The sequence below is a fragment of the Xiphophorus couchianus genome, chromosome 1 (assembly GCF_001444195.1).
Source record: "Xiphophorus couchianus chromosome 1, X_couchianus-1.0, whole genome shotgun sequence".
Classification (NCBI taxonomy): Eukaryota; Metazoa; Chordata; class Actinopteri; order Cyprinodontiformes; family Poeciliidae; genus Xiphophorus; species Xiphophorus couchianus.
The window spans coordinates 13,931,099-13,958,887 of NC_040228.1; the positions used below are offsets into that span (position 1 = coordinate 13,931,099).

Consider the following 27,789-nt stretch of genomic DNA (forward strand, 5'->3'; position numbering starts at 1 on the left):
TGTAGCCACTAGTGTTGGTCTATCACAAAAAAAACCCCATCTAATCTGATTAACTTGTATGAAAAACGTTCAAGGGATACAAGTACTTCAGGAAGGACCTTTCAAGCTTATACTGTATAAACAAGCATATCAAGTAGGTTTAGCATTCATCTTTCAACCAGAAGATCATTGGTTAGATTACCTCCATTTGCAGGCAGCTATATACTCAAAGAACTACATGGAGGGTTTTGGGAATTGGGTTTTGGGTATTGTGAGAAACACAATGGAATAAAAAATAAACTAAACCAAATGAAATTCGTTTTTTTCCCCAGCACAAAACTTACCATAAGGTTTATGAAATTTCGTTAATACATATCCCACAATAAATACCTTTATTGACAATCTAATCCGTTTGGAAACTAGAACACAAAACACATTAGTCTCTTAAAAAATAAGTCTTTAATTTCTTAAAGAACTGGAGATATCAAGTAAACTGCAGACCGATTGTTGCTCTTAAATACCTACTCCACATAGAACGAATACAACTCCCCGTTTTACACTGTTTAGCAGTTACAGATTAAAGCATAATAATTAAAAATCATAACCCAAAGTCAACACCACACAATGCCTTCATGTACATGCTAACATTGGATGCTTTAGAACCAGATAAAACATTTATGACTGACACATATTTACATATTTTGGGCATGTTGCCTAGATTTAACCAGAAAAGGCTCAGATATACTTGTGAAAGATCTCACAGTATCTAGAGAAATTACATGTTAAAGTCTTTAAATTCAGCTGGGAGGGTTGAACAAGCATTAAAAGAAAAAAAAATAGGCTGGTGTTTTGAAATTCACTGAAATGTTCAAAGATTTCTCTTTTTAGGCATAAGAGTAATTGTGGTAAAACAAAAATTGCACCATAGATCGACCAGCTGGATTGTAGATGAGCGTGTTTTCTTTATAATTAATAGAAAACAGCTTATTTATAAATTACTCAACAAATCAGCAGAGCTGTAGGTCCGTTGTCTCATCACCTCAGAAGTCACAGTTGAGTTGAAGTTTAAATTAAAAACAATTAAAAGCAAAACATTTAAATACATACATTTTAAAAAATATTGGCAAAAGTGAAATTCCTCAACAACAAAAAAACCAAACAATATCAGTGGTACATAAATAATGATTATTGCTGGTCCAGTTCTTGCATTTTCATATCAAAGTAGTAATCTCCCTAAAGGTGATCTCTAAGATTTCCGAAATAAAGACTCAGAAATAGCTGGTACTGTGTGCCTGAAGGCTTTAACATTAATGCACATGTTGTGGCTGCAGCTCATCTCAATCCTCCATGTAAACAGGTGGCACAAAACTACACACCTCCTCATAGGTCAAACCTGCAAGAAATGAGGAAATGTTACAAAACTGAAAACAAGATCAAAATTCCTCTGATTTTTTTTCCATAAACAAGATGTCAGGATGCAGAAACATACGTTTCCACTCATCGATTTCCAGTTCTCTACTTTCAAAGCTCTGGTCGTAAGGCTCGGCCTCGGGCTCGTCTTCTGGGTCATGGTACTGGGAGAAGTAGGGGTGTTCCAGAGCTTCAGTGGCTGTTATCCTCTTGTCTGAATCCAGAACCAGCATCTTCTCCAGGAGGTCCACCGCTTAAGAGAGAAAAGGCCAACAAGTTAATAAAGCTGAATCTCAGTCTATGCTTCAAGGGGCAAAAAAAAAAATCTTGTTTCTGTTTGTTACCTTGTGGATTAGCACCAATAAAAACATGAGCAAAGTTCCTCTTGGGCATAGGAGGCAAAGAGCTGACATAATTCCTGGCCTGGGTAAACACATCAAGACAGAAAATAAAGTGTCAGACTCCACAAGTAGCAGCATGTCAGTGCAGACTGTTTCTGTTTCCATCTACATAAACCCAACACTGTTTGGGAGTCTAATTTCTGAGCCATGGCCACAGTTTTACACTTGTTTGATTTTCCAATAAACATGGACCTGTTGTGATTAAGAGAGTATATACTTTACAGCACTGTGTTTCCATCAAATATGAAAACTAAAAAGATTAAGAACTAAAAAAAATGGAATATACATTTTAGTTTTTCCTCAAAAAGTTGATATTGAGAAATAAGTTGTATTTTTCTAAAATTTTTTAATTCAGTATTATGAATATTTAGGTAGGTATAATTGCTATTAACTGCAAACAATTGACGAAGCCATCTATTTTACTATTATGTCTCTAAAGCTTTTGCTGAAACAAAAACCTTTGCAACGTTTATCATTAAATTTTGCAATGAACATAGATCATTTGTAAAAAAAAAAAAAACAAAAAAAAAACTTATTTCTCACACATCTGTATCTTGTTTCCCACCACATATGTTAGATTTGGACATCTAAGAGGCTGAATATCGTATTGAAATTCACAACAATTAGAATTTAACCTCCCAAAAATAATGTATTCCATACAGTCTCTTGCAACATTAGCACTGCACACACTGATATTGTGAAGGTATATTTTTGAGCTATTGTGTTGTGATAAAATGCAGAGTGTTAATAAGAGAGCTGTGCAGCAAACATCTTCCGTCAACCTCCTCCTGTTCTTTGCCAAGAAAGCAAAGTGTGGGTCGTTCTCACCTCATGGCTGGGCATCCTGTTGATTAGCGCTGCTGGGGGTGTTCCTGTCAGACGCATTATCTGCTGAAGCTGGTTTATGTCTAGAAAGCTTGTGTCAAGGAGAAAATCACGGCCGATGCAGCATAACTTTTTCTACAACAGAATGCTGAAATGTCACAAATATTACAAAAGCAAAGAATTTTAATATAGCCTGAACAAAAAAATAATAATTTAAATAGGACAGCTTCACAAAGAAGCTGGAACCAGCATGAAGACAAAATAGACTCATCTGACAATGAAAAACATCCAGTAGAGGGAATGTTCCTTTAACTGCGCTCCACCTCATTGTAAGGATACGGTCTGAGCCAGGAAACAGAGTTTTCCCAGTTAGAAGTTCTGCCATGATGCATCCCACTGACCAAATATCCACTAAAACAAACACAAATATAAGAATTTACCTAATCGACAGGTTCTCAATAAGGAATCAGTAACAGGGACTCAACCTGTCATGTTGTAGTGCATCCAGTTCAACATGATCTCTGGAGCACGATACCAGCGCGTGGCCACATAGCCAGTCATCTCATCATCGGTGTGCCGCGCCAAGCCAAAGTCCAATATCTGAGATGAAACAGGCAAATATTAGCATCCTTAAAATGTTTTAGGTAAAATGGTGTGAGTTAGAGAGCTTACTGACCTTTAGCTCACAGTCTTCGTTTACAGCAAGGTTGCCAGGTTTCAAATCCTGCGAGGTTGAAAAGTAATGAATGTGAAATTTTGATCGTCCAGTCGAGACAGTAAATGTATTTTTCTATTTTAAAAATAATTGTCATGAATGTTTAACTCGTCTTACAATAAAAAATGTTAGCCATCTAGAAATTGCACAGTCTATGCTAAGACTAATGATCACAACTTCTACTTTTCCCAAATTCAGACAGTAATATTGGTGAGACAGAGGTTGAACTTAACACTTACTCTATGAATGATGCCCGCTGAGTGGATGTACTACAAACAGAAAAAAATACAAATTTTAGAAAATCTGACAGAATTTTGGAACCACTGATTCATCTCAAGTTTTAATTGGAATAATAAATTCCACAAATTGGAATAATAAAGATTGTTGTTCAGAAAAATTAGTTAATTTATGCTTTGCTCAAATAATCATTTTCATTAAAAAATAACATCCATAATAAAAGTAATGCCATGAAACTTCAACAAAATATCACAGCAGAGATTTTAGTAGATCCGAGCTCATGAAGATTAAAAACAAAAGGTGGAGAGATATGGAATAGCACAGGCCCCAGTTCATCACACAAACAATCATTCATGTACACATCATCATTCCTAAGGACAAATTGGAAACTCAAATTAATCCACGACGCAAGTCCTTGCAAGAAAAGCCTGTGTATGTATGTAGAGTACCTGTATAACCAGTACTTTTACTGAAAGAACTTGTTTACTTGAATAACTCTCCACCTACTAGTTAACACGTAGCTTTCACAGCAACAAAAACCTCCAATAGTTAAGGAGCTGGGGAGGAAGAAACAGACAAGCTTCAACAGTTACACACATTAGAAGCCGATTAGTGAACAATGAAACAGGACTTGCATTGAAAGTATGTATAATACCAAGAAATGAAACTAAACGCCAAAGTTTCATTTGAGAGAAACATCGGTTTTAACCTGAGAAACTGATTAGTCCTGGAAAAAACAGAATGTAGCATCATAAACCCTTAAGAATAATTAGACTCAGCTTTCAAGATGTACAGCATTCATTATTATGAAGGACTAAAACTACCTAAATGGAGACTAAATATAAATCTAATTTAAATACTCAAATGTTAAAATACAAACATCTTCCATCAATCAGTATTTATTTCAAAGCTGTCGATCAAATCTCACTGATAGTGTGATTAACAGGCTATGACTACCACTCCATAATAAAGCAGGAACACATGAAGTATTGCACTAAATAAATACACAAATAAGTCAGTTTTAAAAACTAAGTGTAGAAAGTGAAAAATTAATCATCGCTTCCGGACAAGAATAAATGTAAAGTAAAATAAAAAAAATGGAAATGAGGATCAAGAAAGCCTAAAATAGAGAAAAGAAAAAACACAAACATTTTCTATAATACAAATATTTGAGTTAATTACTTCTTTATAAATGTATTACTATTTTATTATTAACTTAGTCCTACATTTTTGAGGTTTTAGCAGAAGAAACAGTTTTACCATAAGCTGAATATGTAGGGTATTTTAACAACAAAATAAACAAACCTGCTTCCTTTAATTCCATCTATCTCATAGATTATACATCTGTGTTGAGCCTTAAACATTATAGCCTGTTAAATTTATCATTGTGAATAAAATAAAGCTGTTTTTGTTATCTGTGAGACTTTAACTCAGACTTTTTATTTTAGCTCAGTTGAAATTACTAAAATTATTTACACTTCCTTAATGCCAGAGGAGATGACGTTTTATTACTTTGTTAAATTCAGAAGGTTAAAATAGACTAAGATTATTCTGCCTTTTGGCTACTAAGTAAATCCCAGATGATAATGTCATGGCTGTGTAAGCTTCTGATGCCTGTGTGTATTTGAAGGTATATTTCTCAAGGAGATGATGAGAAAACGGCATCTATTAGTCACAGTGAAATTAGTCTTTTATCAAGAAACAGCATAAAAAGACAAATTATAGATTATCAATGGACTCAAACGAAAAAATCATTTTTGGAGTCCTGTGGGCTGATGGAACTAAAATTTGAATTTGATAATAACAACCCTCATTATAATTGATGTAAATAAAAAGGGGGGTGGGGGAAGCTTGTGAGCCTTAGAACACCAAACCAACTGTGAAGCATGACGATGGCAGCATCATGGTGTGTGTGTGGGTGTTTTAGTGCACTTCCCTAAAAAGATGGCATAATATAAAATAAAAAAAACGATGTGGAAACATGCTCTTCCTGAATGACCTCACCTTCAGTCCTCGGAGGATCTGGTATATGAGGAACTGCACGTGGTCGTCTGAGAGTTTCTGACATTTGACAATGTTGTTCAGATCTGCTCCCATTAGGTGAGTCACAAGATACCTGCCGGTCGTAAAAGATTGTCGTCAGAGTTGAAACAAGAAATCTCAATAACTTCCAAACTCAAAAGAAGTCAGAGGGGCTTGAAATAAATAAATTTGCTCTTTGAATCTAATTTTGGAAGGCCAGTTTGGAGCCTGCAGCTTTATTTCCCACATGGCAATAAAAGCTTAAACCAGTTTTGCAGCTACTTCTTTTCACTTCTCTCTTGGGACACTGAAAGGTCAAGCCCTTTGCAAATGTAATATCACTTGACAAGCACACTGGATAAATGAGCTTAATGGCATCAACGGATACTTTAAATCCAATCCTAGAACTGTTTAAAATGAATCAAAAGCTCTTAAAGACTGAGTGAGCGTCACTGCTTGAGAGGCGATATGGGAGCAAAAACTAACAAATGAGTGTGCTGCTGCTTCGTCAGTCTGTTGCTAAACAAATATTGGTTTCATAAATACTATTCTATTCTCACAGAGTGTGGGGAACAAGGGCTTAAAATAGCACATTTCAATGTTGGGACTTGTTCTCAGCGGCACACACAGATCAGATACACAGACAGAGAGGTTCGCCCGCCTTGGAAAAACAGCATATAAATAGTGACCTCTGTTTTTCCACTCTCCTATAAGAAAGAAGCGTGGCAGGAGAACCGAAGAGAATCAATCTCTTCATATTTTTTTTTTTTTTTTGGAGTAATCCAAACTTCCGTAAATATTTTTTAAACAAGTTTTCTTTGAAATTGCATTTCAAGTCCTATTTTATTGCTTCAAAAGTTAAACCAACGTGAACCTTTTAAGTCTAGTGCAATAGCAAACCAGAAGCATTGCAACTATATTTTTATTTATATCAACACCACTGCACCACAGTGGTAATAATATAAGATAAAAACCACAATTATGAAATAATGAAAGTGTCACAAGTCTTCCTTTTCAAAACACTTCTACCAAAATTAAGCTAAAATGCATTGCAAATGTGAGGTTTGGCCTTTAGTGACGTCTCATATAAATGCACCAGTTTTCTTTACACTGCAGAGGGTTCAGCCCAGGAGCGCCTGCTTGAGCCGTCAGAGAACTTTGATATTAAAATGAAAAATCAAGAGTTATGAAAGTATTCTGCTCCTTTATTCATCCTAAAGCTTTGGAAGATTCAGAGGTTGATTTAGACAAAGATTTATAGCATGGTGGAGTTGATTGTTATGGAAAAAAAAATTACAAGACTGCTGCTGTTGTCTGGTTTCAAACTTGCTTTCTAATAAAGCAGGGTTTTGCCAACCTCTCAAATCATACCAACTTTTAACTTGCTTGTTTTTGACCTGGCAACAGCAGCATCTCTGCAACACAGACAAAGGTCCACTGGTCATGAGAATCAGGTTATTTTCAGCAGGTTGGAAATTCATACATCCCATTTATTTCCAGTCACACACAGGAGGTGGCAAGTCATGCGAAGTACAACACTCTTCAGTGTGGAAGCTACTATCGTGTGAAAAAACAAACACCAATTGCAGTTTAGTGAGGTGTTTAAAACTGAATTCAGAGAACGCACAAAAGGTGTTCATTTCAATAGCAACTTGTCATTTCACTCTTTAGCAGTTTTGGTTGTTTCCAATCAGACTTTCTCAGGGACAAAAGTGAGTCCTTTACTACAGTGTATACATTGCGCTTTAGGAATATTCTGTTGAATTGGCCAAGGAGCAAACTAGTCCAGATAGTAGAAAGGTGGAACGTGTTACACCAAAGTTCTCAGCTGAATTATTTTGAGCTCTGAATCTCTTTCTGTCACTGTAGATTCTGAATTTGGTAACCTTTGGAGATATGCAGCGAAAATGGATACACAGTTTCCATGGCAGTTTACATTCAATTATCCTAACTACAGCAATTACTAGCATAGCATGCTCAAGATAGTTTATTCATTCATCGTCTTTCTCTAAAATTATTATTGAAGATGTCACTGCTGCTCTAAAAATAAATTCAAAGAAACAAATCTGGTTTTTAAGGCGAGATCTGGATCAGATCAAATCTATCAGAAATCTTTTCTCTCTAATGTGGATTGCTAGAGTCTCTGGTAATTGAAGCAGGTCTGTAGAAACCCACAATCCACTCTGCAGAAGCTGGAACTGGCATCCATATAAATACCTCTGTGGTGAAGTGACACAGACACAGACATGGACTCCAGGGTGAATGAAGCCTGAGAAGCACATCTGCTGCATTTCATGCACTGTCTATGCAGCAAGGAACTGTGTGACCATTTTTATGCAACAGGAAACACTGCCAAACAGGGCAGGTTGCTTCCTTTAATACATCTACAGTCACACAAAAAGCCCACTTTAAATAAAAACAGGAACAAAGAAGTATTTTCTATCAATCATACCAGCAGAGTGTAGAAAGCTTAGAGCTCAGTCAACAAACAGGACTTGCCACTTCAGAGTCCTGTCTACAAACGGATAAACAGAATGAACTGTCTCATGATTAATTGTGCCTGAATGAAGCTTCCAACTTGCACTATTACACACAAAGATGTTATCAAATAATGACTTTAAGATGCCGTTTAGATGCTTAGGAAGCAACTGAAGGGATCCACAAATGGGCGTGTCTGCATCTAAAAAGACCGCCCAAAGCTAAAATTGACCTGTGAGAAATTCTAAACTCTGATTGCTTGACAATATTTATTTATTAGTTTTCAACAGAAAAAAGTCAGAGAATAAGTTATTAGAGTTAAGTTTCCTTTTGCCAAAACTATACATTTCTTCTATCGCTACTTTTGATGTTAACATCCATCATTTGCTTTCTTTCAGAGCCTAGTTTCTGGCAATTTGATTTTGGATGCTCTTCAAGCTTTTGTGTACGCTTCCTAAGAAACAGATTTAGATGAACAAGTATAAATATATATTTAGATGAACATGCTAAATACAGGCTCAAATATAGCCTGTATTTAGCATATTTGCTAAATACAAAATTTCATTCACCTCTAGGAAGTGTCAGAGTAGGAAGTCCATGGCCTATCAGCTTCTCATCAGGCATCATTGATTATAGCTGGTATTTGAAAGTATAAAAGAATTTGTTTGACAGCAGCCACTGAAATATTAAATATACACTGTGAAAGCCATTTAGAGGCATTTCTAGACAACTGAAGACTACTGGGTCATAGGTTCAAGCAATTATGGATAAGTCAATGTCTGGGTTGTCCAGGAACAACCGAGGAATGAGCCAGGCTCAAGCCAATCATTAACTGGAACACCAGCATCACCATCCACAGTGAAGCCAAATTACTAACATGAACCGAGATGCCGCTGACCAAGAAAGTAAACACAGTCAAGCTTGACTGAAGTATCTGTCGCTCACATGGTCTAGCCAAAATGTTTTCTGGTGAAAACAAATATGGTCAGATGAGACAAAGACTCAACTGTTGAGCCACAATGATGAGATTAGAATTTGGAGCAGCCAGAGTGAGGGCTGAAACCCAATAACACTGACCTGTTGGTAAGCATGGTGGTGGTAGCATCATGTCACATGGTTTGAGTCAACAGTTACAAATAAAGAACAAGAACTACCTTAAATATATTTCAGCTAGACTTCATCTCCATGTAGATAAACCCTTCGTTCAGTGATCAAAGTCTTCTTTAGACAACATAGTCCATGGAAATGTCCCAACATAAACGAGGGGTTGGTTGAAGTCACCATAGTTACATAATCCTGAACAACTTCAGAAGGTAGTCAAAACCCATAACTATAACAAAGTGCAAGAGATAATATCTTGTGGAACAAGTGTGGCACAGTTAAAGGATGCAAAGTGAAACCGCCTGCAGAAGCAGGAAAACGCACCACATTTTTTCCTCAGGGTCCATCTGATTAGGAAAACTAAAAACTGACAGGAACAAAATGAAAATATACCAGGAACTTAACAAAAACAAATAAAAAAAACAAAAAAGGTGGTCTGTGCAATAGACCAAGACACATTTAACCCAATATGAGTGTAGGATGTACATATTTGGTTGCACAATTTTAGAAAAGAAAGTAACTTCAATACTTTTTCCTTCATCATAATGTTCCCATCACTAAGATCATGAAGCACATAAAGATATGTGCTTCGTATGAGCAGCACTGTGGGAGATGTGAGTCTTTCCAACAGGCCAAAAATATTATTGACATGCAGAATTTGTACGCAGAACACCAGAAAAACAACCTTACAAAATGTAGCACGCAATCTGAATATGTTAATATTGCCGATACGACTACAGGTATATTGAGCAACTTTAGTCTACATAACTATAATCTTCACCCGCTGTGAATTAAATACATTTAAACATATTCCTGTTTAATTCCTGTTTTTTAAATGTCTGAGGTAGTAAGTTGCTTTGAAAAAAGAAAAATCAATTGTTGCTGTACATAATTATAAGTAAATTACACTCACACCACTACTAGTGTATGTCGACTTTAGATTGCAACAGGAGCACTGCACTTCCAATTTCAAAATAATATATTTGCAAGTAGAAGCAAAAAATTTTCAAAATGTCTACATTTCTACAAAATAAGGAAGGAAGCCGGTGATTAAATGTTTTGTAGCAGCCACACAGTAAAGAAAGCAACAGACTATCCTCTAAAAAAAAAAAAAAGTGTGCCAATGTAATTAGTCTGCTGGCCAAACTCCAGGGGTTTTCCAACCTGAGTTCGGACTGACTGCTGTCCAGAAGCTACAAGTTATGCTACCTTCACTCTGGTTAAATTATACAGATATACTTATTTTAACACAAAACATGCAATTATCTAAAACAAACAAACTTACACGTCTTTGAATTCTTTTAGACTTGTAGCAGGACTGAAAACATCCAAGAGCCCAATGACCTATAAAAAAAAAAAAAAGAAAGCAACACTGAAATTAAAAATACAGAGAGCAGAAAATATAACCTTCACTGAGACACAGATTTCTTCAAACAAACAATATTAAGCAGTGAATAAGTATTTGGTTTTTAAGCCCGTTTGCCTCCAGGAAGAAACAAACGGCAGAAAGCAGCCCACTCACATTTTCATGCTTCATGTGTTTAAGCAGCCGCAGCTCTCTGTAGGTTCTTTTGGCGTGGATGATGGACTGGAAAGGTCGGGAAAGCTTCTTCACAGCGACCTTCAAACCAAGTTTCTCATCAAATGCAGAACTGTTGAGTGAAAAAGAAAAAAAAAACATTTAACCTTAAAAGAAAACCAAAAGAATATATGACTGCACTGTAACTTTTTTTTTTATTCGGTTATAGGTATTAAATTCAGCAAAGCGAGCTTCTTCAATTAAGGCTGATAAAGCAGATTTCAGACGGCTCCTACGGCTGAGTTTGCTCTCAAAACAAAATTAGGTGTAGTGAATTGAACTGAAGGCTGAGAAATGGGCGGCATCAGCAGAAAATGTCACCACTCAGCAGATTGGGACCAGTCTCTGACAGTAATATATCCTCCACCTTGCCAGCTGGCTGCCTCCGACCAAAACCAAGATTCCTCCATCTTACTGTAAAAGCTGCTGCAGGCAGAAACCAGCTTTCAACTGAGATGAAGCGAAATGAGCAAAAAAAATTATAATTACTGTACCCTGTAGCGGTTCCTCATTTCACTTAAAGCTCGACTGTTTACCGACAGCAACATTACTTGTTGAATTTATCCGTAGCACATAAAGGCTTTGTTTCATATCAACTACTAAATGTTACAGAATAAAATGTGCTGCAGCTTCTTTGACAGAGGAAATGGTTTTGAAACCATCAGGAAAAAGAAGGGATTTCAAGACGACTCCATTTATGCATCAAAGCTCACGTTTGTAACCGTTAGCTGCATTTTGAGATTCTCAGTTCTGGTGTATTTGGTAAAACTTAAACTAAAACAAAAAAAAAGATGTTTTTGAATTTAGAATTGCATCTCACCTGTCAAATATTGTAAGGGAAAATTTGACAACTTTGATCACTGGACTACAGTTGCATTACTACTTTAAAATGCATCTTTGCGATTATGAATTAAACATGTCTGCCATTTGTCTAAAATAATAGGAAAGAAAATCCTTGTGACTCCCAAATTTACAGCATTTGAAATTATATTATAGGTTATGTCTGTGTCGTTAATTATGGCCCATTTCCTGCTTTATTGACAAAGTACAAACATTAGGGTGGTTTTATTACAAGGACAGGATATTAGTAAAATGAAGACTGGCCCGATCAATCCCTGACATGCTCAAATGTTAAACACTGAACTCGATTGTCGGCCATGGTGCCCTCCGCCCTTAAATGCATCAGGATAAAATGAAATCTATCGATTGTATGCATCACTATAAAACTGCTTGATTTATTAAAGGGAAAAAGAAAAAAAATAACAAGGTGAGGTCATTAACCCAAACAGAGACAGATTACCTCATCGCCTGGCACACATGCCTGTTTCTATTTGCAAAACAAACATCTGCTCCCTACCTGTGTCATGTTTCACTAAGATAGCAGGAAAAGCAGAGTTGCACAACATATTGTAACACAATGTTCCGCACATGCCCTTCATTAATGTTCTGCATGCAAACAATATACTTCGCCAGACAAAAAGGGCTCTCTCTGTTTTCAAAGCCCAACCCAGACACAGACTTTAGTGACTGAGATGTAAGAGCTCATGAAAAGTGACAGGACCACTTGGAAGACAGAAAGCAAGCTGAGACAAAAATGTTGGTCAACTACAAATAGTCTAAATAGTTTGTTATCAACAGTCAAATAGCATACGCAATAATTGCGATCAATCATACATTCGTATGGAAAAAGTAATACAAAATAATACTTTCAGTCTTTGAGGTTTCCAAATATTCTCGATTAGACTTTAAGAGCTGAATTGAAATAATCAACATCAACACAACTATGGAAAGGAATACTTGGAAGTAACGTCTGAAACGATGTTATATTTCAAGTCCCTTGCGTACACATTACGCATGCCAACACAATGAGCCAGGTGAAAAGACTTTAAACTATGCTGTGCCTCTGTACATGATCTAAGAGTCGTGTGACTGAGATGCTAAAACTCTTAAGGAGTGGCACCCAAAATGTTGCATATCAAACAGACCTCAATAAATCCTAAAATTATATTTTACTATACAATAAACAATGCAATAACTGCTATGTAAAGATGATCATAGTCTTAATCCCTGTGAGGAAAAAATGAGTAGTGTGATAAGAAATGTAATTTTTCATTAGAACAGTAAACTCTAGTTGATTGTGTCTGCAAACCCCAATAAATTGAAAGAATCGGGAGGTGTGATTTTGTTAAATTTGATTCATTATTAAGTTTTTTTTCCTACTGTAAGTTTCATAAGTGCATCAAATAATACATCTGAAAATATGTTTGAGAACAACTATTGCATGCTGTTGTTGCCTAATGTAACTGAAGTACTGAAATAACCTGTTTGATGAGAAAGTTTTATTGGAACAAAAGAAACAAGTACAGGCAAACATTCTGAAAACATTTCTAAAATGCTTGTTTTCACCATTTTATCATCACAATAAATAAAATATAACATTCAAAGTCCATATATCCCATTCTACTCATTAACTAAATGAAAAAGCTCAACCCTTGCATAAAATAGACTACTTTAGAAATGAGAATGCTTCTGATAATCAGATTTGTTTCATTATCAGTGTGCATTTGCTATGGAGCTGCCAAAGAAACAAGCTGTTTCTATTATTAGGAAAGCAGTAGACCTAAAAGTCACACATTTCACTGCAGTTTCAATTGTTCATTATGTACTTTTGCAATGCATGGTTAACCATAGCTCTTTAAATGCAAAAAAGAAAATCTGCCAGCGACTTTTCACATTCGAACTGCTAGAGCAAGTAAACAACCGCAACTGATTAAGCAATTAATCGAGGAAAAAAACATTACTATTAGTACCGTACTTGTCCTATGGAACCATTTAACCGAGAAGGAATCGGATCACTATGTGAAGTATGTGATCGAGACAGTCAGTCATTCTTGGGACTGATCCAATGACAAAATAAGAGTAGTCGCTTTCTGCAAAAAAAAGTTCATGACAATGTTGCTCTTTAGCGTGGGATTTGTTGATAGATCGAAAATAATCTTAAATCAACTGAAGGTATCAGAATATAACTTGATATATGCTGACAGAGCCATTCTGGCTCCACCTTGCTAACCTAAGTTTAGCTTGTGCCTCTGCAGGCCTTGTCTCAATGAATGGAGAAGTTAGTCGCCTCAACTCTGCACACTTCTACTTTTACAGAAAACGTGATTTACCAAACCGATCCATAGGCGCCAGAGCCCACCGGAGACAGGTCCCGGTACCGCCGCGGGACTTCCCATATGGTTTTATTGACCTCCTGCAGGTAAAATCCGGATCTTTCTTTCTGCGACATTCCTGCAGAACCAACCGTCGACCACCAACCGTCTCTTTCTGCCCCGTGCTGCTTCTTTCACCCCGAGCCGAGAAGAGCTGCGCCACGCAAACAACAGCAGCAGGAGATCACGCAGGCGGCCCCACGCAGGCTGGAGATCTACGCGCAGCTGGAGATCTTCAAGTTGTTTTCTTAACACAAAGTTGCAGAATCACCGCCTGTTGCGTGCACACACTTTTAACTCTCCACTTTCATTTGTTCCTCTCTCTTCCAGTAGCAGATACTGTTCCTGAGGTCTCTAGGTGTAGTCTCGCGAGAAGTCGGTTCCATACCACACAGCTTTTAGAAGAGTCGCAAACTGAAACCAATACTAACTGGGAGAAAAAAAAAAATCTGTTATTTTTAAGTGTGGGGAAAAAAGGAAGAATTTAATTTAAAAAAATTACAGTTTACATAAATGTTATTAATTACTGAATATTAAAAGGACAATAGAAAAATCGATTTTTATCTAACAATAGCTTTAACATCATCTGAAAAGTGAGTCCTATAATGTTCAGAATGAAAATATAATTTTGTTCAAAATATTTGTTAATTTTATTTTGGCCCAAAAAATACAGAAAAAATAATATTTGTCAAACTACTGGAAGTGCAATCGTGATGTAGATCCTCACTTACAGAGAGAAAATAATCATATCTAACATAATTTTAGAAAGTGGGGAAATTGGGGAAAAATTCCCAGGATGTCATTTAGATCCAACAAATTAAATATTCCATTTCACAAGCCTGTACGGACATACTAATATGATGAAACGAAATAAAACAAAAAAGCTATCAATGGTACATTTGGAATGTCACTATAGATTAAATATAATTTTCCATTCCAATTATTTAGTTTTCAACAAAAAAAATATAATAGATAAATGAAAAGTGATATTTTAAAGTATGAAAACCATCCCTTTTCTATACCCACTGAACCATGCAGTCTTTGGGATGCAACGTGGACAAGTCACCAGAAACAATGTTAACCACAGCGCTATCATGCAACCCACATTGGGAAATGTTGCAAAGAATGAGATGAGGATTATAACAAAACGAAAAGATGATGTTTAAAAATACAGTAAAACCCCCTTGTAAACTTTTTCTTCAGACTTAGCCTCCGCAAATCCTGCTGGGTGGAGTTTCCTCCTCATTTTGGTTTTCTCAACAGACAAGAAGAATAGAAAAATAAGCAGATAAAAAAATATTGAAATGGGTTTAAAAGACAATATTTATTAGCTGAATCCATCAAATAACACATTGTAAAATAAGCACTTGAAGGAAGCATACATTTTCAATTTAACTGCTGATTATATATTTTTTTTATGTGATAATGTAGAAGGCAGCAGTAAAAACTAAATAAATTCATATAATGCTAAAACAAACTTGACTGAATAAGGAGTTTAACCTGATTTAAAAACAAATGAAATAATATAACCACATTCAATATTATGAATAACTGTTAAAAATAATGACAACTCATCCAGACGGGGGGAAATCTCTGATGTTGAAGGATACAGTAAATCCTTCTCATATACATCTTGCATCTCAAACTCAGAGTTGGAGTTGCATGAGACACCAAATACAATCTCCATTTCAATCTGTTCAGTTTTTATATTATCCACAGCAGTAAAAAGTAACTGAAGTAAAAATATAAGTAAAAGTATGTCTCAATAATGGGTGAAAAAACTTTAAACAAAACATTTTATTAGATTATCTGGGCCGACAATGAGAACAAGAAGGCTGAATAAGTGGTCATATCAACTGTTGTTGATTCTTACAATGTCCTTCTTTATTGTATTTAACAATAAAGAATTTACATTACAAGGTACATGGAACATTAATACAAAATCAATTTCACATGCTGGCAAAACGTTTTGCTTTTGCCAGCATCAGTTTGCTTTTTAAAGCAAACTGATAAAATGAAATAATGAAAGGAGGGCAAATAAATGTATCTCCATCTTGAATACCTTAAAATAATTGGCTTTACAAATCCATTAAACGTAACTACATTCAGGTTTCAATTCTGTTTAAAAATCACAGTGAATACCTATGTAGACATTTTGAATTTTAACTTCAGATTTAGAATTTTATCATGCGATATAGAATAGAAAATAAACATTCTCAGTGAAACTTGTAAGAAAAAATATTTGAAACTAATATTTTTTAGTTTCAAATAAAAATTAAAGTAAAACAGTTAAGCACCCTGTTTTACTTTACAAAAACTCTTAACATATGCACAGACATTGAAACTCTAAAACTGAAGGCTTGTTCAGTGTTCAAAGAGCTACTTATCATCCTCTTTCAGCATCATCAGTCCTCCTCCTCTTCATCCTCTTGTTGGTGCTTGTAAGAAGATTTGAGTGGAACTGAGTCAAATCCATCTGATGTTCTCTGTGGAAACAATGATGATATTAAAGGTGATATTGAACATTATGTACATTTAAATGTACATGGGATAGTCACTGACCTCTCGTGAGAAAGACTTTATTTTGGTAAAGAAGGATTTATGAGTAAGATCCATGAGGTCATCCTCAGCGTCCTCTCCCTCCATTATCGCACAGCTGTCAGCAGTCGGTAGCTCACACTCTTTACCTTCAGAGCTCATCATCAGCCTGGAGTATTGATACTGCAGCCTGACAAATTGAAATAATCAGATAACATCTATTACAAAGGATTTGGTCATGGTCTGCATATGCTAACGTCCTTGCGCACATTATATGTCATAAGATGTGAGAGGATGTTTAAAAAGTCTTAGTCTAACTTGCGTGTCTTCTTCCAAAAATAACAACTGAGGCTGATGAGAAGCAGAGCAGCAGTCAGTCCTATGGAAACGCCAAGCTTGAGCCAGACATCCATAGTCACACAAGCACTGACTTTTTGTGGTGGCAGGGATTCTCCTCCATAACACTGCAGAGGCTGCTGCCACACATAGGTTATTCTCTGAAAGACACAAATAGTCAGATCTCCTCACATTTAAAGTCAGCTCTAGTTAAAAAGGTGCCAAACATTTGGACTTTATGCAGTTTTATCATATCACAAACTCCAATGTATCTAAAAATTTGAGGTTTTACCACAAATTCTTGATTAAAGTGCAATTTGGACTTTGACTGTGCCGTCTTGACACATGAATACGCTTTGACTGATGAGTCGAGTTTGATACCTGGATCCCCTGGATGCAAGCGCTGACAATCTCTCGGTAGTGATCTGTGGTGCACAGCGGGCATGCGTGCTGGCTCTCCCACAGGAAGTGAAAAGTGCAACCATCACACGTCCCCTCAGAACATTTACTGTGAAGGAAACAAGGTCAGAGATAAAATCACAGGCTCTTCAAAGTGTCCCTTTAACGCAGGTCGGCGTCGGTGAGGTTAATATGTCAAATGATGGTGAATAATGTGGCTGTTAGACTATGAGTGTGTAAATTAAAGGTCAGAAGTTGAGCTCTGGTAATTTGTGCAGCACCTGGGCAGCGTGATGAGGTCTTCAATGTTGGCTGTGGGGTTGCATCGAAGTCTGACAGTGGCTGACCTGCCCTGTTTGCAAGCTTGGGTTGTATCACTGGACCTGCAAAGATCAGAGGCATAATGTTGATGGAATCCAGCATGGAACAAATTTTAAATTGTACTAAATTGAGTGAAAAATATATCTATATATAATCTAAAATGAATCTTTTACTGTATAGACTTGATAGAATCTTTTTGTTTGTAAAGTAAATCTGAAAACGTACTGTGGATATTAGGTCCTAACTTCACCCAAAGTAGTTAAGCAAACAAGAACATTTCTAAATATTATCTTTGTATGATAATGGCATTAAGTTCCAATAAAGTGAATATTTGTCATTTTGTTTACTTGTAATAGAATATGACATCTGGCAGCTGAAGTGAAGCTGAGGGAAACATCCATGATGGAGAGGAGATGCCTCCCAGAGTCGTCTCGGTGGTCACACCTTCAAAATGAAACACAAACATTTTTACCAGTTTGATCACATGCACACAATCCAAATGCTTCAACATTTTCTGTTCTAGTAACTCCAGAACACAAAGTAAGTCTAATGTTGGATGGAGGAGTGCTCTGTCTTACATATTACTAAGCTGTTCTGGTCAATGTCATTGTACTGACATTTGATAATTGACAATTAAAAAAATTAAAAATAAAAAGCCATATCAAACATTAGTAAATAAAATCCCCCATCACATTAAAACTAAAACTGGTAGCTGGAAAACTCAAAAGGAAATTATATCTAAATTCTAAGCTTTTCTTTTTCTTTTTTTTGTAAACTTTGACATAAATTGTCAGATTTTAATTCTTTGACACAAATAAACAGCCGTTTTCTACACTTCAAACTATTCAAACCACACAGGTGGAAACTCACAGTGCTTTTTCCCTACAAACCAGCATAAAAAATTCCTGCCTATATGTGGGTTATAACATGTTTTTGCCACATATGGTATCCCATACAGTGACATTTGTCTACTTTTCTTTCTTTTTTCTCTATTTAGCTATTTTCGGTTACTTTGATCTGTAGCCTGTTTGTCTCCACAGTCTAAAACTTCATCTATCTCCCCTTTCTTATAGAGACAGCAAAATGCCTAATTTGTTTTTAGCTTGAAATAAAATATGCTACAAACATGTTTATTTAATTTGATCAGTTGAAAACCATAGATTAGCTCCATACCAATGAGTGTGTCACCAATGACGAATGGCTGTGAGGACACCATGCTCTGACTGCGGATGTCAGAAGGAACCACAGTGGACTGACAGACATAGCCTTTGACCACTTTCCCACTCTCCGTTACGTTGTCCACACAGGAGGCTGGCACTCGACTCTGTGGGAGCAACACTCTCAAATCACACAACAACTTTTAGCAATAAAGATCTTTAGGGTCACTTTCTTACCTCTCTCCCACACAGATTCACATTAAAGTGATGAAAATACCGCAGGCCTCTGTTGGTGAAACGTGGACTGCCGGTGAAGCTGGTGACGTTAGACAGCAGAGAGAAATCGTAGGTCTGCACAGCCTTTCCACTGCTTTGAACCCTGAACGTGCAGTCGCTGAGACAAGTTGTGTAGGCCTGCAGATCAGAAGTCAGAGTTATGGCTAGTACATGTACATCTACATGTATGCACTTTATCTGTGATTAAGTGGAAAGCCAGAAATAAAACAGAGTAGAGAAACATCAGCTAAAATAGTGGAAAATGTTACATGGTTACATCTGTAATTCTATATTTTCAAGCCTGGCCACAGATTCCCATCGGATTTAAGGCTGGAGTCTAACTTAATATGGTTTGATCCATACCATTTTATTGCAGTTCTGATTTTTAGCAAAGCTGCCATTCTGAAAAAGTGAACCCCCACCCAGAACTCAACTTCCTCTCTTCAACACGTTTCTTCTGTCTCTATAGCTTGAGGTAAACTGCAAAGTGGACTTCTTGTGGCTTTTTTTCTGCAACGGTTTTCTTCTTGGCAGACTTTCCATGAAGACAAATTGGTGGAGTTTATGACTAAAAGCTGTCCTGTCAACAGATTCTCCCACCTGAGCTGAGGATCCCTGCAGCTCCTCCAGAGTTACCATGAGCATATTGGCTTCTTCTTTGATTAATGCTCACCTTCTCTCCCTCTCAGGATGTGAATGTTCATGTTTTGGTGATTGTTAGGTGATCTCTAAAAGCTTTTTGTTGCACTGTGTTTTATTTAAAGGAATCAAAGTAAAGGGGACTAACATCGTGCAGACGTGTAAAAATGTAAATTCATACACAGTATCATTATTCTTTGACGTCACACTAGTTAACATTTTAATAGAAAAGGAGTTTCATTGTTGGAAGACTTATATTTGTGCAAAAACTATTTTTACACTTAAATATGTTTTCCAGATTTCACCTCTGCTTGGTAGCAATAAAATTATGGAATCCTATACAGTTGTGGTTAGAGTTTAATTTGACAAGTAAGTCTGATAACATAAGTTTGGGAAGAAAAAGAAGAAAAGTAAAGGCGTGGGCCTTTAAATGCCCTCCAAAATACAGTATGTTACCCTGTTTCTCTCTGTGTTTGGTCCACACTGGACACACGCTGCCTCTCCAACGGGCTGAATGGATCTGATGTAGGTGTTTGGCGGACAGCTCTCACACGCTCCTGTGACATTGACCATGTAGTGTCCAGGTGGGCAGGGAACACAGGAGGAGTCGGTCTTATCAGGCGTCACAGCACAGCGGCGACACTGAGAGGCCACTCCTCCAATCACATTGGTGATGTGGATGGAGTAGATCTTTGCAGAATCGGTGCTAAGGTTCCTGTCCTGAGAACCAGAAATGCAGTTTCTCACTAAGTGGTATTCATTTCTGCAGAAAATAATGCAATTCAAAGCCTATCTCTAAAAGGCAAATCTTATACAATTAAGACAGAAGGAGTAGAGAGTATGATTTCCATGCAGCTCCAGGCTGCCATCTAGAGTTGAACACCGAATTAAGGGAATAAAGACATTATTTCTATAGAGAATTGAAGCTGCTTGTAAAAGCAGTTGTACAAGACATTTGAAAATGGTTTTTTGCATTCGCATATCTAACTGTACAGCGGTAGCACTCTTAAATATGCTTTATCTTACTGGAATATTGGATGCTGCATCTAATAAATTTTCATATACGCATCTTTTCAAAGCAGGCTACAGCAACATTATAGGTTTGGTGGCTGAATTATTGTCTTTCTTGAAAAAGCATAAACATTCCTCTTTCTGAACCCATCTTTCTCAGATATTTGAAAATGTTTTCCAGTTAAAATGAGGAAAATCTGTAAATAAATCAGCTCCTTTGATCTTCACAAAGGCCTTTTAATGAGATAAAATCCTACCTTTGCATTAATATACACTTTCAAAACTAAAGGAGACAGACAAAAAACGCATTTTAATAATTTGTGACAAAGTCTCTGATTTCAGTCCTCGAGAGGCACCAGGATAAAATGGCTAAATTATCATCTCAGCGTGCTATCAAGAGCTGGAGAAGCCTGGTAATGAGCCATTTATTTGATTTAGGTGTGTTGGCATAGACGTTCATCTAAAAGTTACAAGATTTTGGGGGAAAATTGGTAGAGAACATTATGTTACTGTGTTTTCAATTTGAATATTTCATCTTGAATATGTCTAGATGGGACCCATCAGTATCAGGATTTACTCCCTAGGCTTTATAGTCAGCTCTGAACTTCAACAGGATGAACGATTTATGCTTGATAACAGCTGGCAGAAATGTTTGTAAGTTGGCAGGTGAGCTGTCATTATTAAGGTGTGTGATGTGTCTCACTATGCTGAATTCCTCAGTGCGTTGAAAGGTCCAGGTGAAGCTGACAGTGTTGTTACTCTGGATCAAGTAGGAGTACGACTGCTTACTGTTTCTGCCTTTCCACTGCTCCACCAAATAATTATTCCACTTATTGTAGCCCTGCAGAGAAATATTTCCACGTTATTAATTTATGCTTGCTGTACATTAATTCCTAACAAATGCAGGAAAAAAACAACAACTTTACATACCACTAGGAAGTAAAATTTGCAGTCAGCCGTACAGAGGGTTTCAAATACGAAGGTGATGCGAGACAGTTCACTCATTTCATTGTCTTTACCCGTGGTCTGAGCCCTTATAGAGTCAAGAAACAATTTATTAGACTTTACATACAATGCCTCGTAAATCATCCATATGCCTGGAATTGTTTCATTAAAAGATCTCATTAAAACCAAAAGCTGCACACCATTTTTCTATCACTTTACAACTGTGCACTACTTGAAGTTGGCCCATCTTATAAAATGCTAATTAATTTGGGAAATTCTCACCTGTATCCAGGAACATTGAGGGTCAGCGTCAGGTAGTCGGTGTCCTGAACCCCCGGTGTGGTGTAGATGTACTCTCCAGCCACTTCCCATGCTGCCATTACAGACTTACTATATTAGCAGCAACAACAGTAACAACACTCAAACCCTGACCGTCCCAACCCCAAACTAATTGTGACTAAAGCCAAGAAGAAAGAAACCTTACGTTGGAGTCTGCCCAGGTCATTTTGTCCCAATCATATCTTGTAAAATTCTTGTTAAATTTTAGGAGCTTTTACTAAGTTTTGACATTTTCAAAACAGTCTCAGCTTCAGAGCAGTTATATTCTTCTTTCTGCATGTTTAAGTTTTGCTTCACTACTATTCTTCTGCTTCTTGTTGTTTCATCCATTAACACACTGTCTCTTTTGTGAGTAATTCAAATATCCCTGGACCAGGATCTGCTCTCTCACCGGTTCTCCGGTCTGAGTTGCTGAACTCCTGGTGGAGGACGGAGCTCTCCATGTTCCTCGGCATGGTGGTCCACCATTTGTACTCAAATTCCAGCAGTGGCTCTGTGCCAACAGGGCACTTCTCACAAACTGTGAACAAACAAAGCTGCATAGTCAGGACATGGTAGTACTGCCAGTTCTTCTGTATGAGTGTTTAGATGAAATTTGTGACATTTTTAGTAATATGTAATATCTTTGTTAAATACCACATGGTGTAGCTTTGCAAAATAATTATATCAACTTCGAGCCTGTTTTATTAATCACTTGGTTTTGAATAATCCATTTTCAAGATGTTTTTTTGTTAATTGATGGCAAAACCTTCCTAGCTACACGAAACATACACACTAGAATCCTTAAACCAGACTCTGGCATCTTCAGAAATCAGTGTGGAAATACAATTATTTGTAGATGATATATGTATTATGAACTTAGGTTGCTTGACTTATTTGGAAGCAATTAACAGATGCACACTAAAAACATTTTGTGTTAGCATACGGTAGCACACATAGTCTCCATGCAGCACATAAAACAACAATCCACAAAGACAGTCACATGTGGATTGATACAGTCACATGTCTAATGAGATATGATTTTCTGATTTAGCTTGGTTTTGCAGTATGAGAACATTTGCATTAGCGTCACAGTAAAATAAAAAGTTAGTACTGATTATGAACCTTTTCCATCTGAGTAGGAATCGTTGCTGCAGGGCTCACACGCTGAGGAGTTAGTCACAAAGAAGCCCGGGTTGCACGGTGGGCACGTCTGCTTCTTCCCTGACGCTGGCAGCTTCACCGCTCCTTCGACAGTCTCACTGCAAATCTTTGGTTCGATCCATTTGTACCTGAGCTGAGTCTGAGACACACATGGATACAGGACATTTGAGATGGTCAGGTCAGAGTGTTTTACAAAAGCATTTAAATATGTTTAGCCTTTTGCATTCGGCCACAAATTTGATTAATATGACATACGTCATCACAAAGCAGTTCATAAATGTCAAGCAGAGTGACATTTGGTTTTCCAAAAATCAAAGTGTGTTGTGTGTATGTATTCAAAACCCTCTGAAACAGTAGATTGTCTGCTGTAATTAAAGCTACAAATCTTTTGGGGTGTATACCAGCTTTATACACCTAGAACCTAAATGTTTGACGAAATAGCTTGAGCTCAGTCAAGTTGGGCAAAAACTATCTGTAAACATGGCTTTAAAATCTTGTCATAGATTCTCAGTTGGATTAGGTTTGCATTTTGATTGGACCATTTTAAGATACAAATATGAATATTGTTTGATGGCGTTTTAGTTTGGGTGACGTGTGATACACTTTCTGTCGCACACAGTTTTTCATATGAAACATGATCTGCCCAGCATTTGATATGTTTGCAGAGTGGGATGCTGAAGAATATCTTTATTTATGCTGGTATCATATTACACTCAGATGGACTCTATTTACCTCTTAGTTTCACTAGGATACAAGATTGAAAGGGGCCCAAATGCAAATGCAAGCCACCATTGTCTTTCAAAATTTGAAGACCATAACCAAGACTAATGTGGCAAAATGGGGAAAAGTTAATTGGTTATGAATATTTGTCCTAATCACTCCAAACAGCCAGTTAAATGTAATTACATTGAATGTGGGTTACAAAAAAATATCCTCTCTAAAGCTGCTTGCCCCACAAAACAAGGCAATTTTCCATAATTACCTTTCCCTCAGAGTCACAGGGGGTGTGGGTGTAAAAGTAGTCATTTTCCGTGCATGCAGGCCTTGGCTTGCAGCTCCCTGAGCCAGGTGCTGGTGGCAAAACACACAAGTAAAAACCGAGCTAACAGACGTGAAAGAGAATAAAACTCACATTAAGATTTTGCGATAAGAACTCTCAGTCACCTCCTGGGCACCAAATGTTCTACTTTGCATGCTGGCAACATTGTTTAAGTGCAAATAAGTAAGTATATAAAGGTGTGTAGAAGAGAAGTAAAAATAAATAAATAAATAAAATTAAAAAAAACGTGTACCAGCATAGCTGTCTGATTCACAGTCGTGGCAAATGGTGGCCCCCTTGTTGGAGTACGTATCTGCAGGGCAGGGGGCGCAGCGGGCGGATCCTGCTGTCGAGCTGTGTGTGCCTGGCTTACAGTGGAAACACTCAGATGTGTAGGCAACCCCTGTAGGAAAAAGATCAATCAGCAATTAATCATTAACAGACAAAGGATGTCGGGGGAAGAAAACTAAACGTTCATTCTCCCTGCACACACAAATGGGAAGCTTCAATGTACCTGAGACCTGGATGTTTCTTAACAGCACAGGCTTGACAGCACTACCCAGTAGAGAAAATGTTGTGGTTCTCCAGTACAGAACATTGTTGCCTGTGCTCAGCTCTATCTGTAGAGAAGAAATGTGAAGGGGGGGTCTGCTTTTTGTCTATAAGAAGACAGATGAGGAATTGCGTTGAAGTGGACGAACCTTGTAGTGGCTCCAGTTTCTCTCTGAAATCCTCATCCAGCGGCTGTCAGAATCTGTGGCCTGACACTGGTCGTTCTGAACCTAAAGAGGAGCAGGAACCTTTACCCCAATTTTCCTTTTGCACACCAGAAGCTGTAACACAACAGCTGCACTTACAAAGAACTCAAAGTAGATGCTGCTGTCCGGGTAGAAATATTCAAAGGACAAGGCTCCAGGTGTCTTCAGGCTCACAGCATAAGAGAGTGTTGCAGTGCACTCATCTGTGTTGGAGGCTGCATATTCACCCTTTGGTGTCCAGGTAGAGCTGCAAGAACAGAAACAGTTTATTGAAAGCTTTAAACCATAAATAATATTTTATATTACAACCAGTTACTGTTTATACCCACTTGGAACAGTTTATGAAGGCATTCCCCTCACTTGTCGTCATCCCATGAGTAATAAAGCCCGTTGGTAGGATGTCCCACTCGTCAAAGGCAACGCTGGTTCCCAATGAGTAGGTGCCTGCAGCGCACTTCTGGCACTGCTGCGACTGCATGTCGAGGAACTCTCCTTCACTGCAAGAAAATGCTAAACACAGGAAAAACAAGAAAACATGAAGATAATGTAGACAAGCAGTGCTGTTACAAATGTCTAAACCCTCTCTAATTCATTTAAATGTGATCTACCAGTTTATTGAACTTCTTTAAAGTGGTCTTAATCAATGGTTCACCAGAATATCTGAAGGCCGGACGCTGCAGCCATCTTCTCGTCAAATCTGAATAGCTTCCCTGTTTAGAAAAGCACCTCCACAACATGAGGATTGTCCCACGTGAGCTGTGGATTCCTGCAGCTCCTCTAGACTTACCTTGGCTCCTACTCTGATAAATACTCAGTTTAGGTGGACAGTCATACTTTGGTAGGCTTGAAGTTTGGTAAGCTTTCCATTTTCAGATGAGGAACTGAAAAGTGCTCCATGAATTTCTCAAAAGTTTTAAATATCATTTTAAAACTACCCTCTACTATAAACCTTTGCACACTTTTACTGTGAAGCGAGCTAAATATACATGAATGACACTTTTAAAATATTTCGAAAACCAATGTAAAAAATTGTCCTTCCACTTCACAGTGCTTCAGTACTTTTTGTCAATCAGCTAGATGAAATCACCCCAAAATGCATTTGGGATTATAACAAATATATCAACAGTTATTGATATATTTTTGCAAGCACTATATACTGAACATGTACAGGACAGTAAATGTGTAAAATAGGTTTCCAGACCACTGTGGTAACTTACTGCAGAGAGTCCCTTTGACTGGATCCGGGAGGCCTGTGCATGTCTCTGCTTTGTTGGGAATCGCTACCCTCCACCTTGACCCGAGTACGTCACACTCTGTATACTCAAAGTGATAATCAGACTGCAGAGGCAAAACACAGGTGTGACTTTCACACAGAGAGTCATAAAGTGTGTTTATAAAAGGATGCAAATATTTCTGGGGAAAAAAATCATTTTGAAAAAAGAAAACAGCTTGAAGCCAGTCACTTGGGAGTAAAACAATACAGATGTTTTCAACCAAGAATGAAAAGAAAAAAATAATACAGTTGGTAAAAATGAGATCACTGGGTCATTATGTACTTCTGGTATTTCAATCTTCTATCCAGGCCAGCCTCCTAAATAAATAAAAGGATAGGCTAATATTTGCTATGGGGCCATTTTGACTGTTAAACCTATCAAGGATGCTCTGCGGGTTTTCAGGGATTATTTGCTGAGCTGAAGGAAGAAAGGCTGATCCTTACAATCCTTCAGTAAACAAATATTAGAGTGCTGTTTGAACCAGCAGCAGCGCAGGGACAAAGTTTTAGTTATGCTCAACCGATCACACCCAAAGGGATATATTTTGGGACATGACACCACCCCAGCCAATCCACGAGTACTGAGCTCTGCATAATCTGTAGATCTGGTCTCTGGTCAACAACAAGGTGTAATCGTCCAGGTAAGGTCACTCGGGGGACCAATTGCTGCTTTGTGGGATTAATAGTTAACAGAAACAGCAGCACCAGCACTCCTCTGCCTCTGTCTTTCTGTTAAAGCCCTGGCATTAGCCGACCTTAGGGAATTAGCGTGTTTGAGTGGGGGTGTCTAATGTAAAAATGCAGCAAACTGGAGATGGGTCTTAACTTAATCACCTCCAATGAACAAACATGAGGGAAACCAAGGCAACAGGTCAACGTGACAGCTGTTCTTCATGGTCAAAGAAACTGGCATGGAAACAGACTCACCTGTCCAGGCTTACTTGTAAATGTATCTTTTAATAAATAACAGAAACCCAGTAGAACTTTAAAGCTGCTCGTAGTGCACTGTGGCTCAGAGTAGGCTGATAGAAGAACGGTTTTGGCTGGTAGGAAAATTAACTGCTCTGATGCAAACCGAAAACAGATAAGGGAGGGTGGTGTGAGCGCAGAGCACCCTGCAGCATATGGACATTGTAGTAAAACAAGTGTTTAATAACCATAACAACAGATGGAAGCAGATTGCAATACAAACCCCTTGCTATGAACATTTCCCTCCCGCACACATAGTACATCAGGAAGGCCAAAATGTTGCTACAGCTTCCAAAAGCCCCTTCTTAAATAAATGGATGCATTTCTTTACGTTAATGTATCATAAATTCTTACTTCCACTTCTTGCATTATATTTAATTTGGTGCTAGTTGAATATTTCTGCTAGTTATAAAATTATCCAAACATACTGTAGCATCTTTCAGCATTTCATGACCCCACCATCTGTCTCAGCTCACAACATCAACAAGGGGGGAGAAAAAAAGTAACTGATGATAACAATAGTGTAAATCTTCTCACCCCTTTGCACATGGGCAAATCTGCAGAGGAGTGTGCAAAAGGCAGCCACGATAAAACAGCAGAAAGAGCGTAGATCCTCAGGTGCCCCATCTCAGCTCCGGCAGCGCTGAAGTGATGCAGCAGTGTTGACCTGGGCCCTCAGGTGCCTGG

The 27,789-nt window shown here is 37.6% G+C and overlaps 2 protein-coding genes across 2 annotated transcripts; both read right to left on the reverse strand.

The window, feature by feature from the left end:
- Positions 1-419: 419 nt before the first annotated feature.
- mapk14a (mitogen-activated protein kinase 14a) lies at positions 420-14,311 on the reverse strand. The gene is made up of 12 exons (XM_028017692.1): positions 13,918-14,311; positions 10,691-10,820; positions 10,454-10,512; positions 5,572-5,683; positions 3,570-3,599; positions 3,292-3,339; positions 3,101-3,215; positions 2,955-3,026; positions 2,619-2,698; positions 1,734-1,812; positions 1,469-1,642; positions 420-1,372 (listed from the first exon to the last, which is right to left on the reverse strand). Exons 1-12 carry the CDS (start codon positions 14,034-14,036, stop codon positions 1,317-1,319), a joined length of 1,074 nt encoding a protein of 357 aa, XP_027873493.1. The 5' UTR covers positions 14,037-14,311; the 3' UTR covers positions 420-1,316.
- Positions 14,312-16,248: 1,937 nt separating this feature from the next.
- elapor1 (endosome-lysosome associated apoptosis and autophagy regulator 1) lies at positions 16,249-27,789 on the reverse strand. The gene is made up of 22 exons (XM_028017679.1): positions 27,640-27,789; positions 26,078-26,198; positions 25,190-25,370; positions 24,960-25,107; positions 24,804-24,884; positions 24,617-24,722; positions 24,356-24,505; positions 24,046-24,134; positions 23,025-23,202; positions 22,312-22,440; positions 21,864-21,954; positions 21,567-21,669; positions 21,340-21,477; positions 20,082-20,345; positions 18,948-19,124; positions 18,727-18,877; positions 17,901-17,997; positions 17,514-17,615; positions 17,215-17,341; positions 16,816-16,994; positions 16,522-16,687; positions 16,249-16,445 (listed from the first exon to the last, which is right to left on the reverse strand). The coding sequence occupies exons 1-22, from the start codon at positions 27,727-27,729 to the stop codon at positions 16,365-16,367; spliced, it is 2,949 nt and encodes a 982-aa protein (XP_027873480.1). The 5' UTR covers positions 27,730-27,789; the 3' UTR covers positions 16,249-16,364.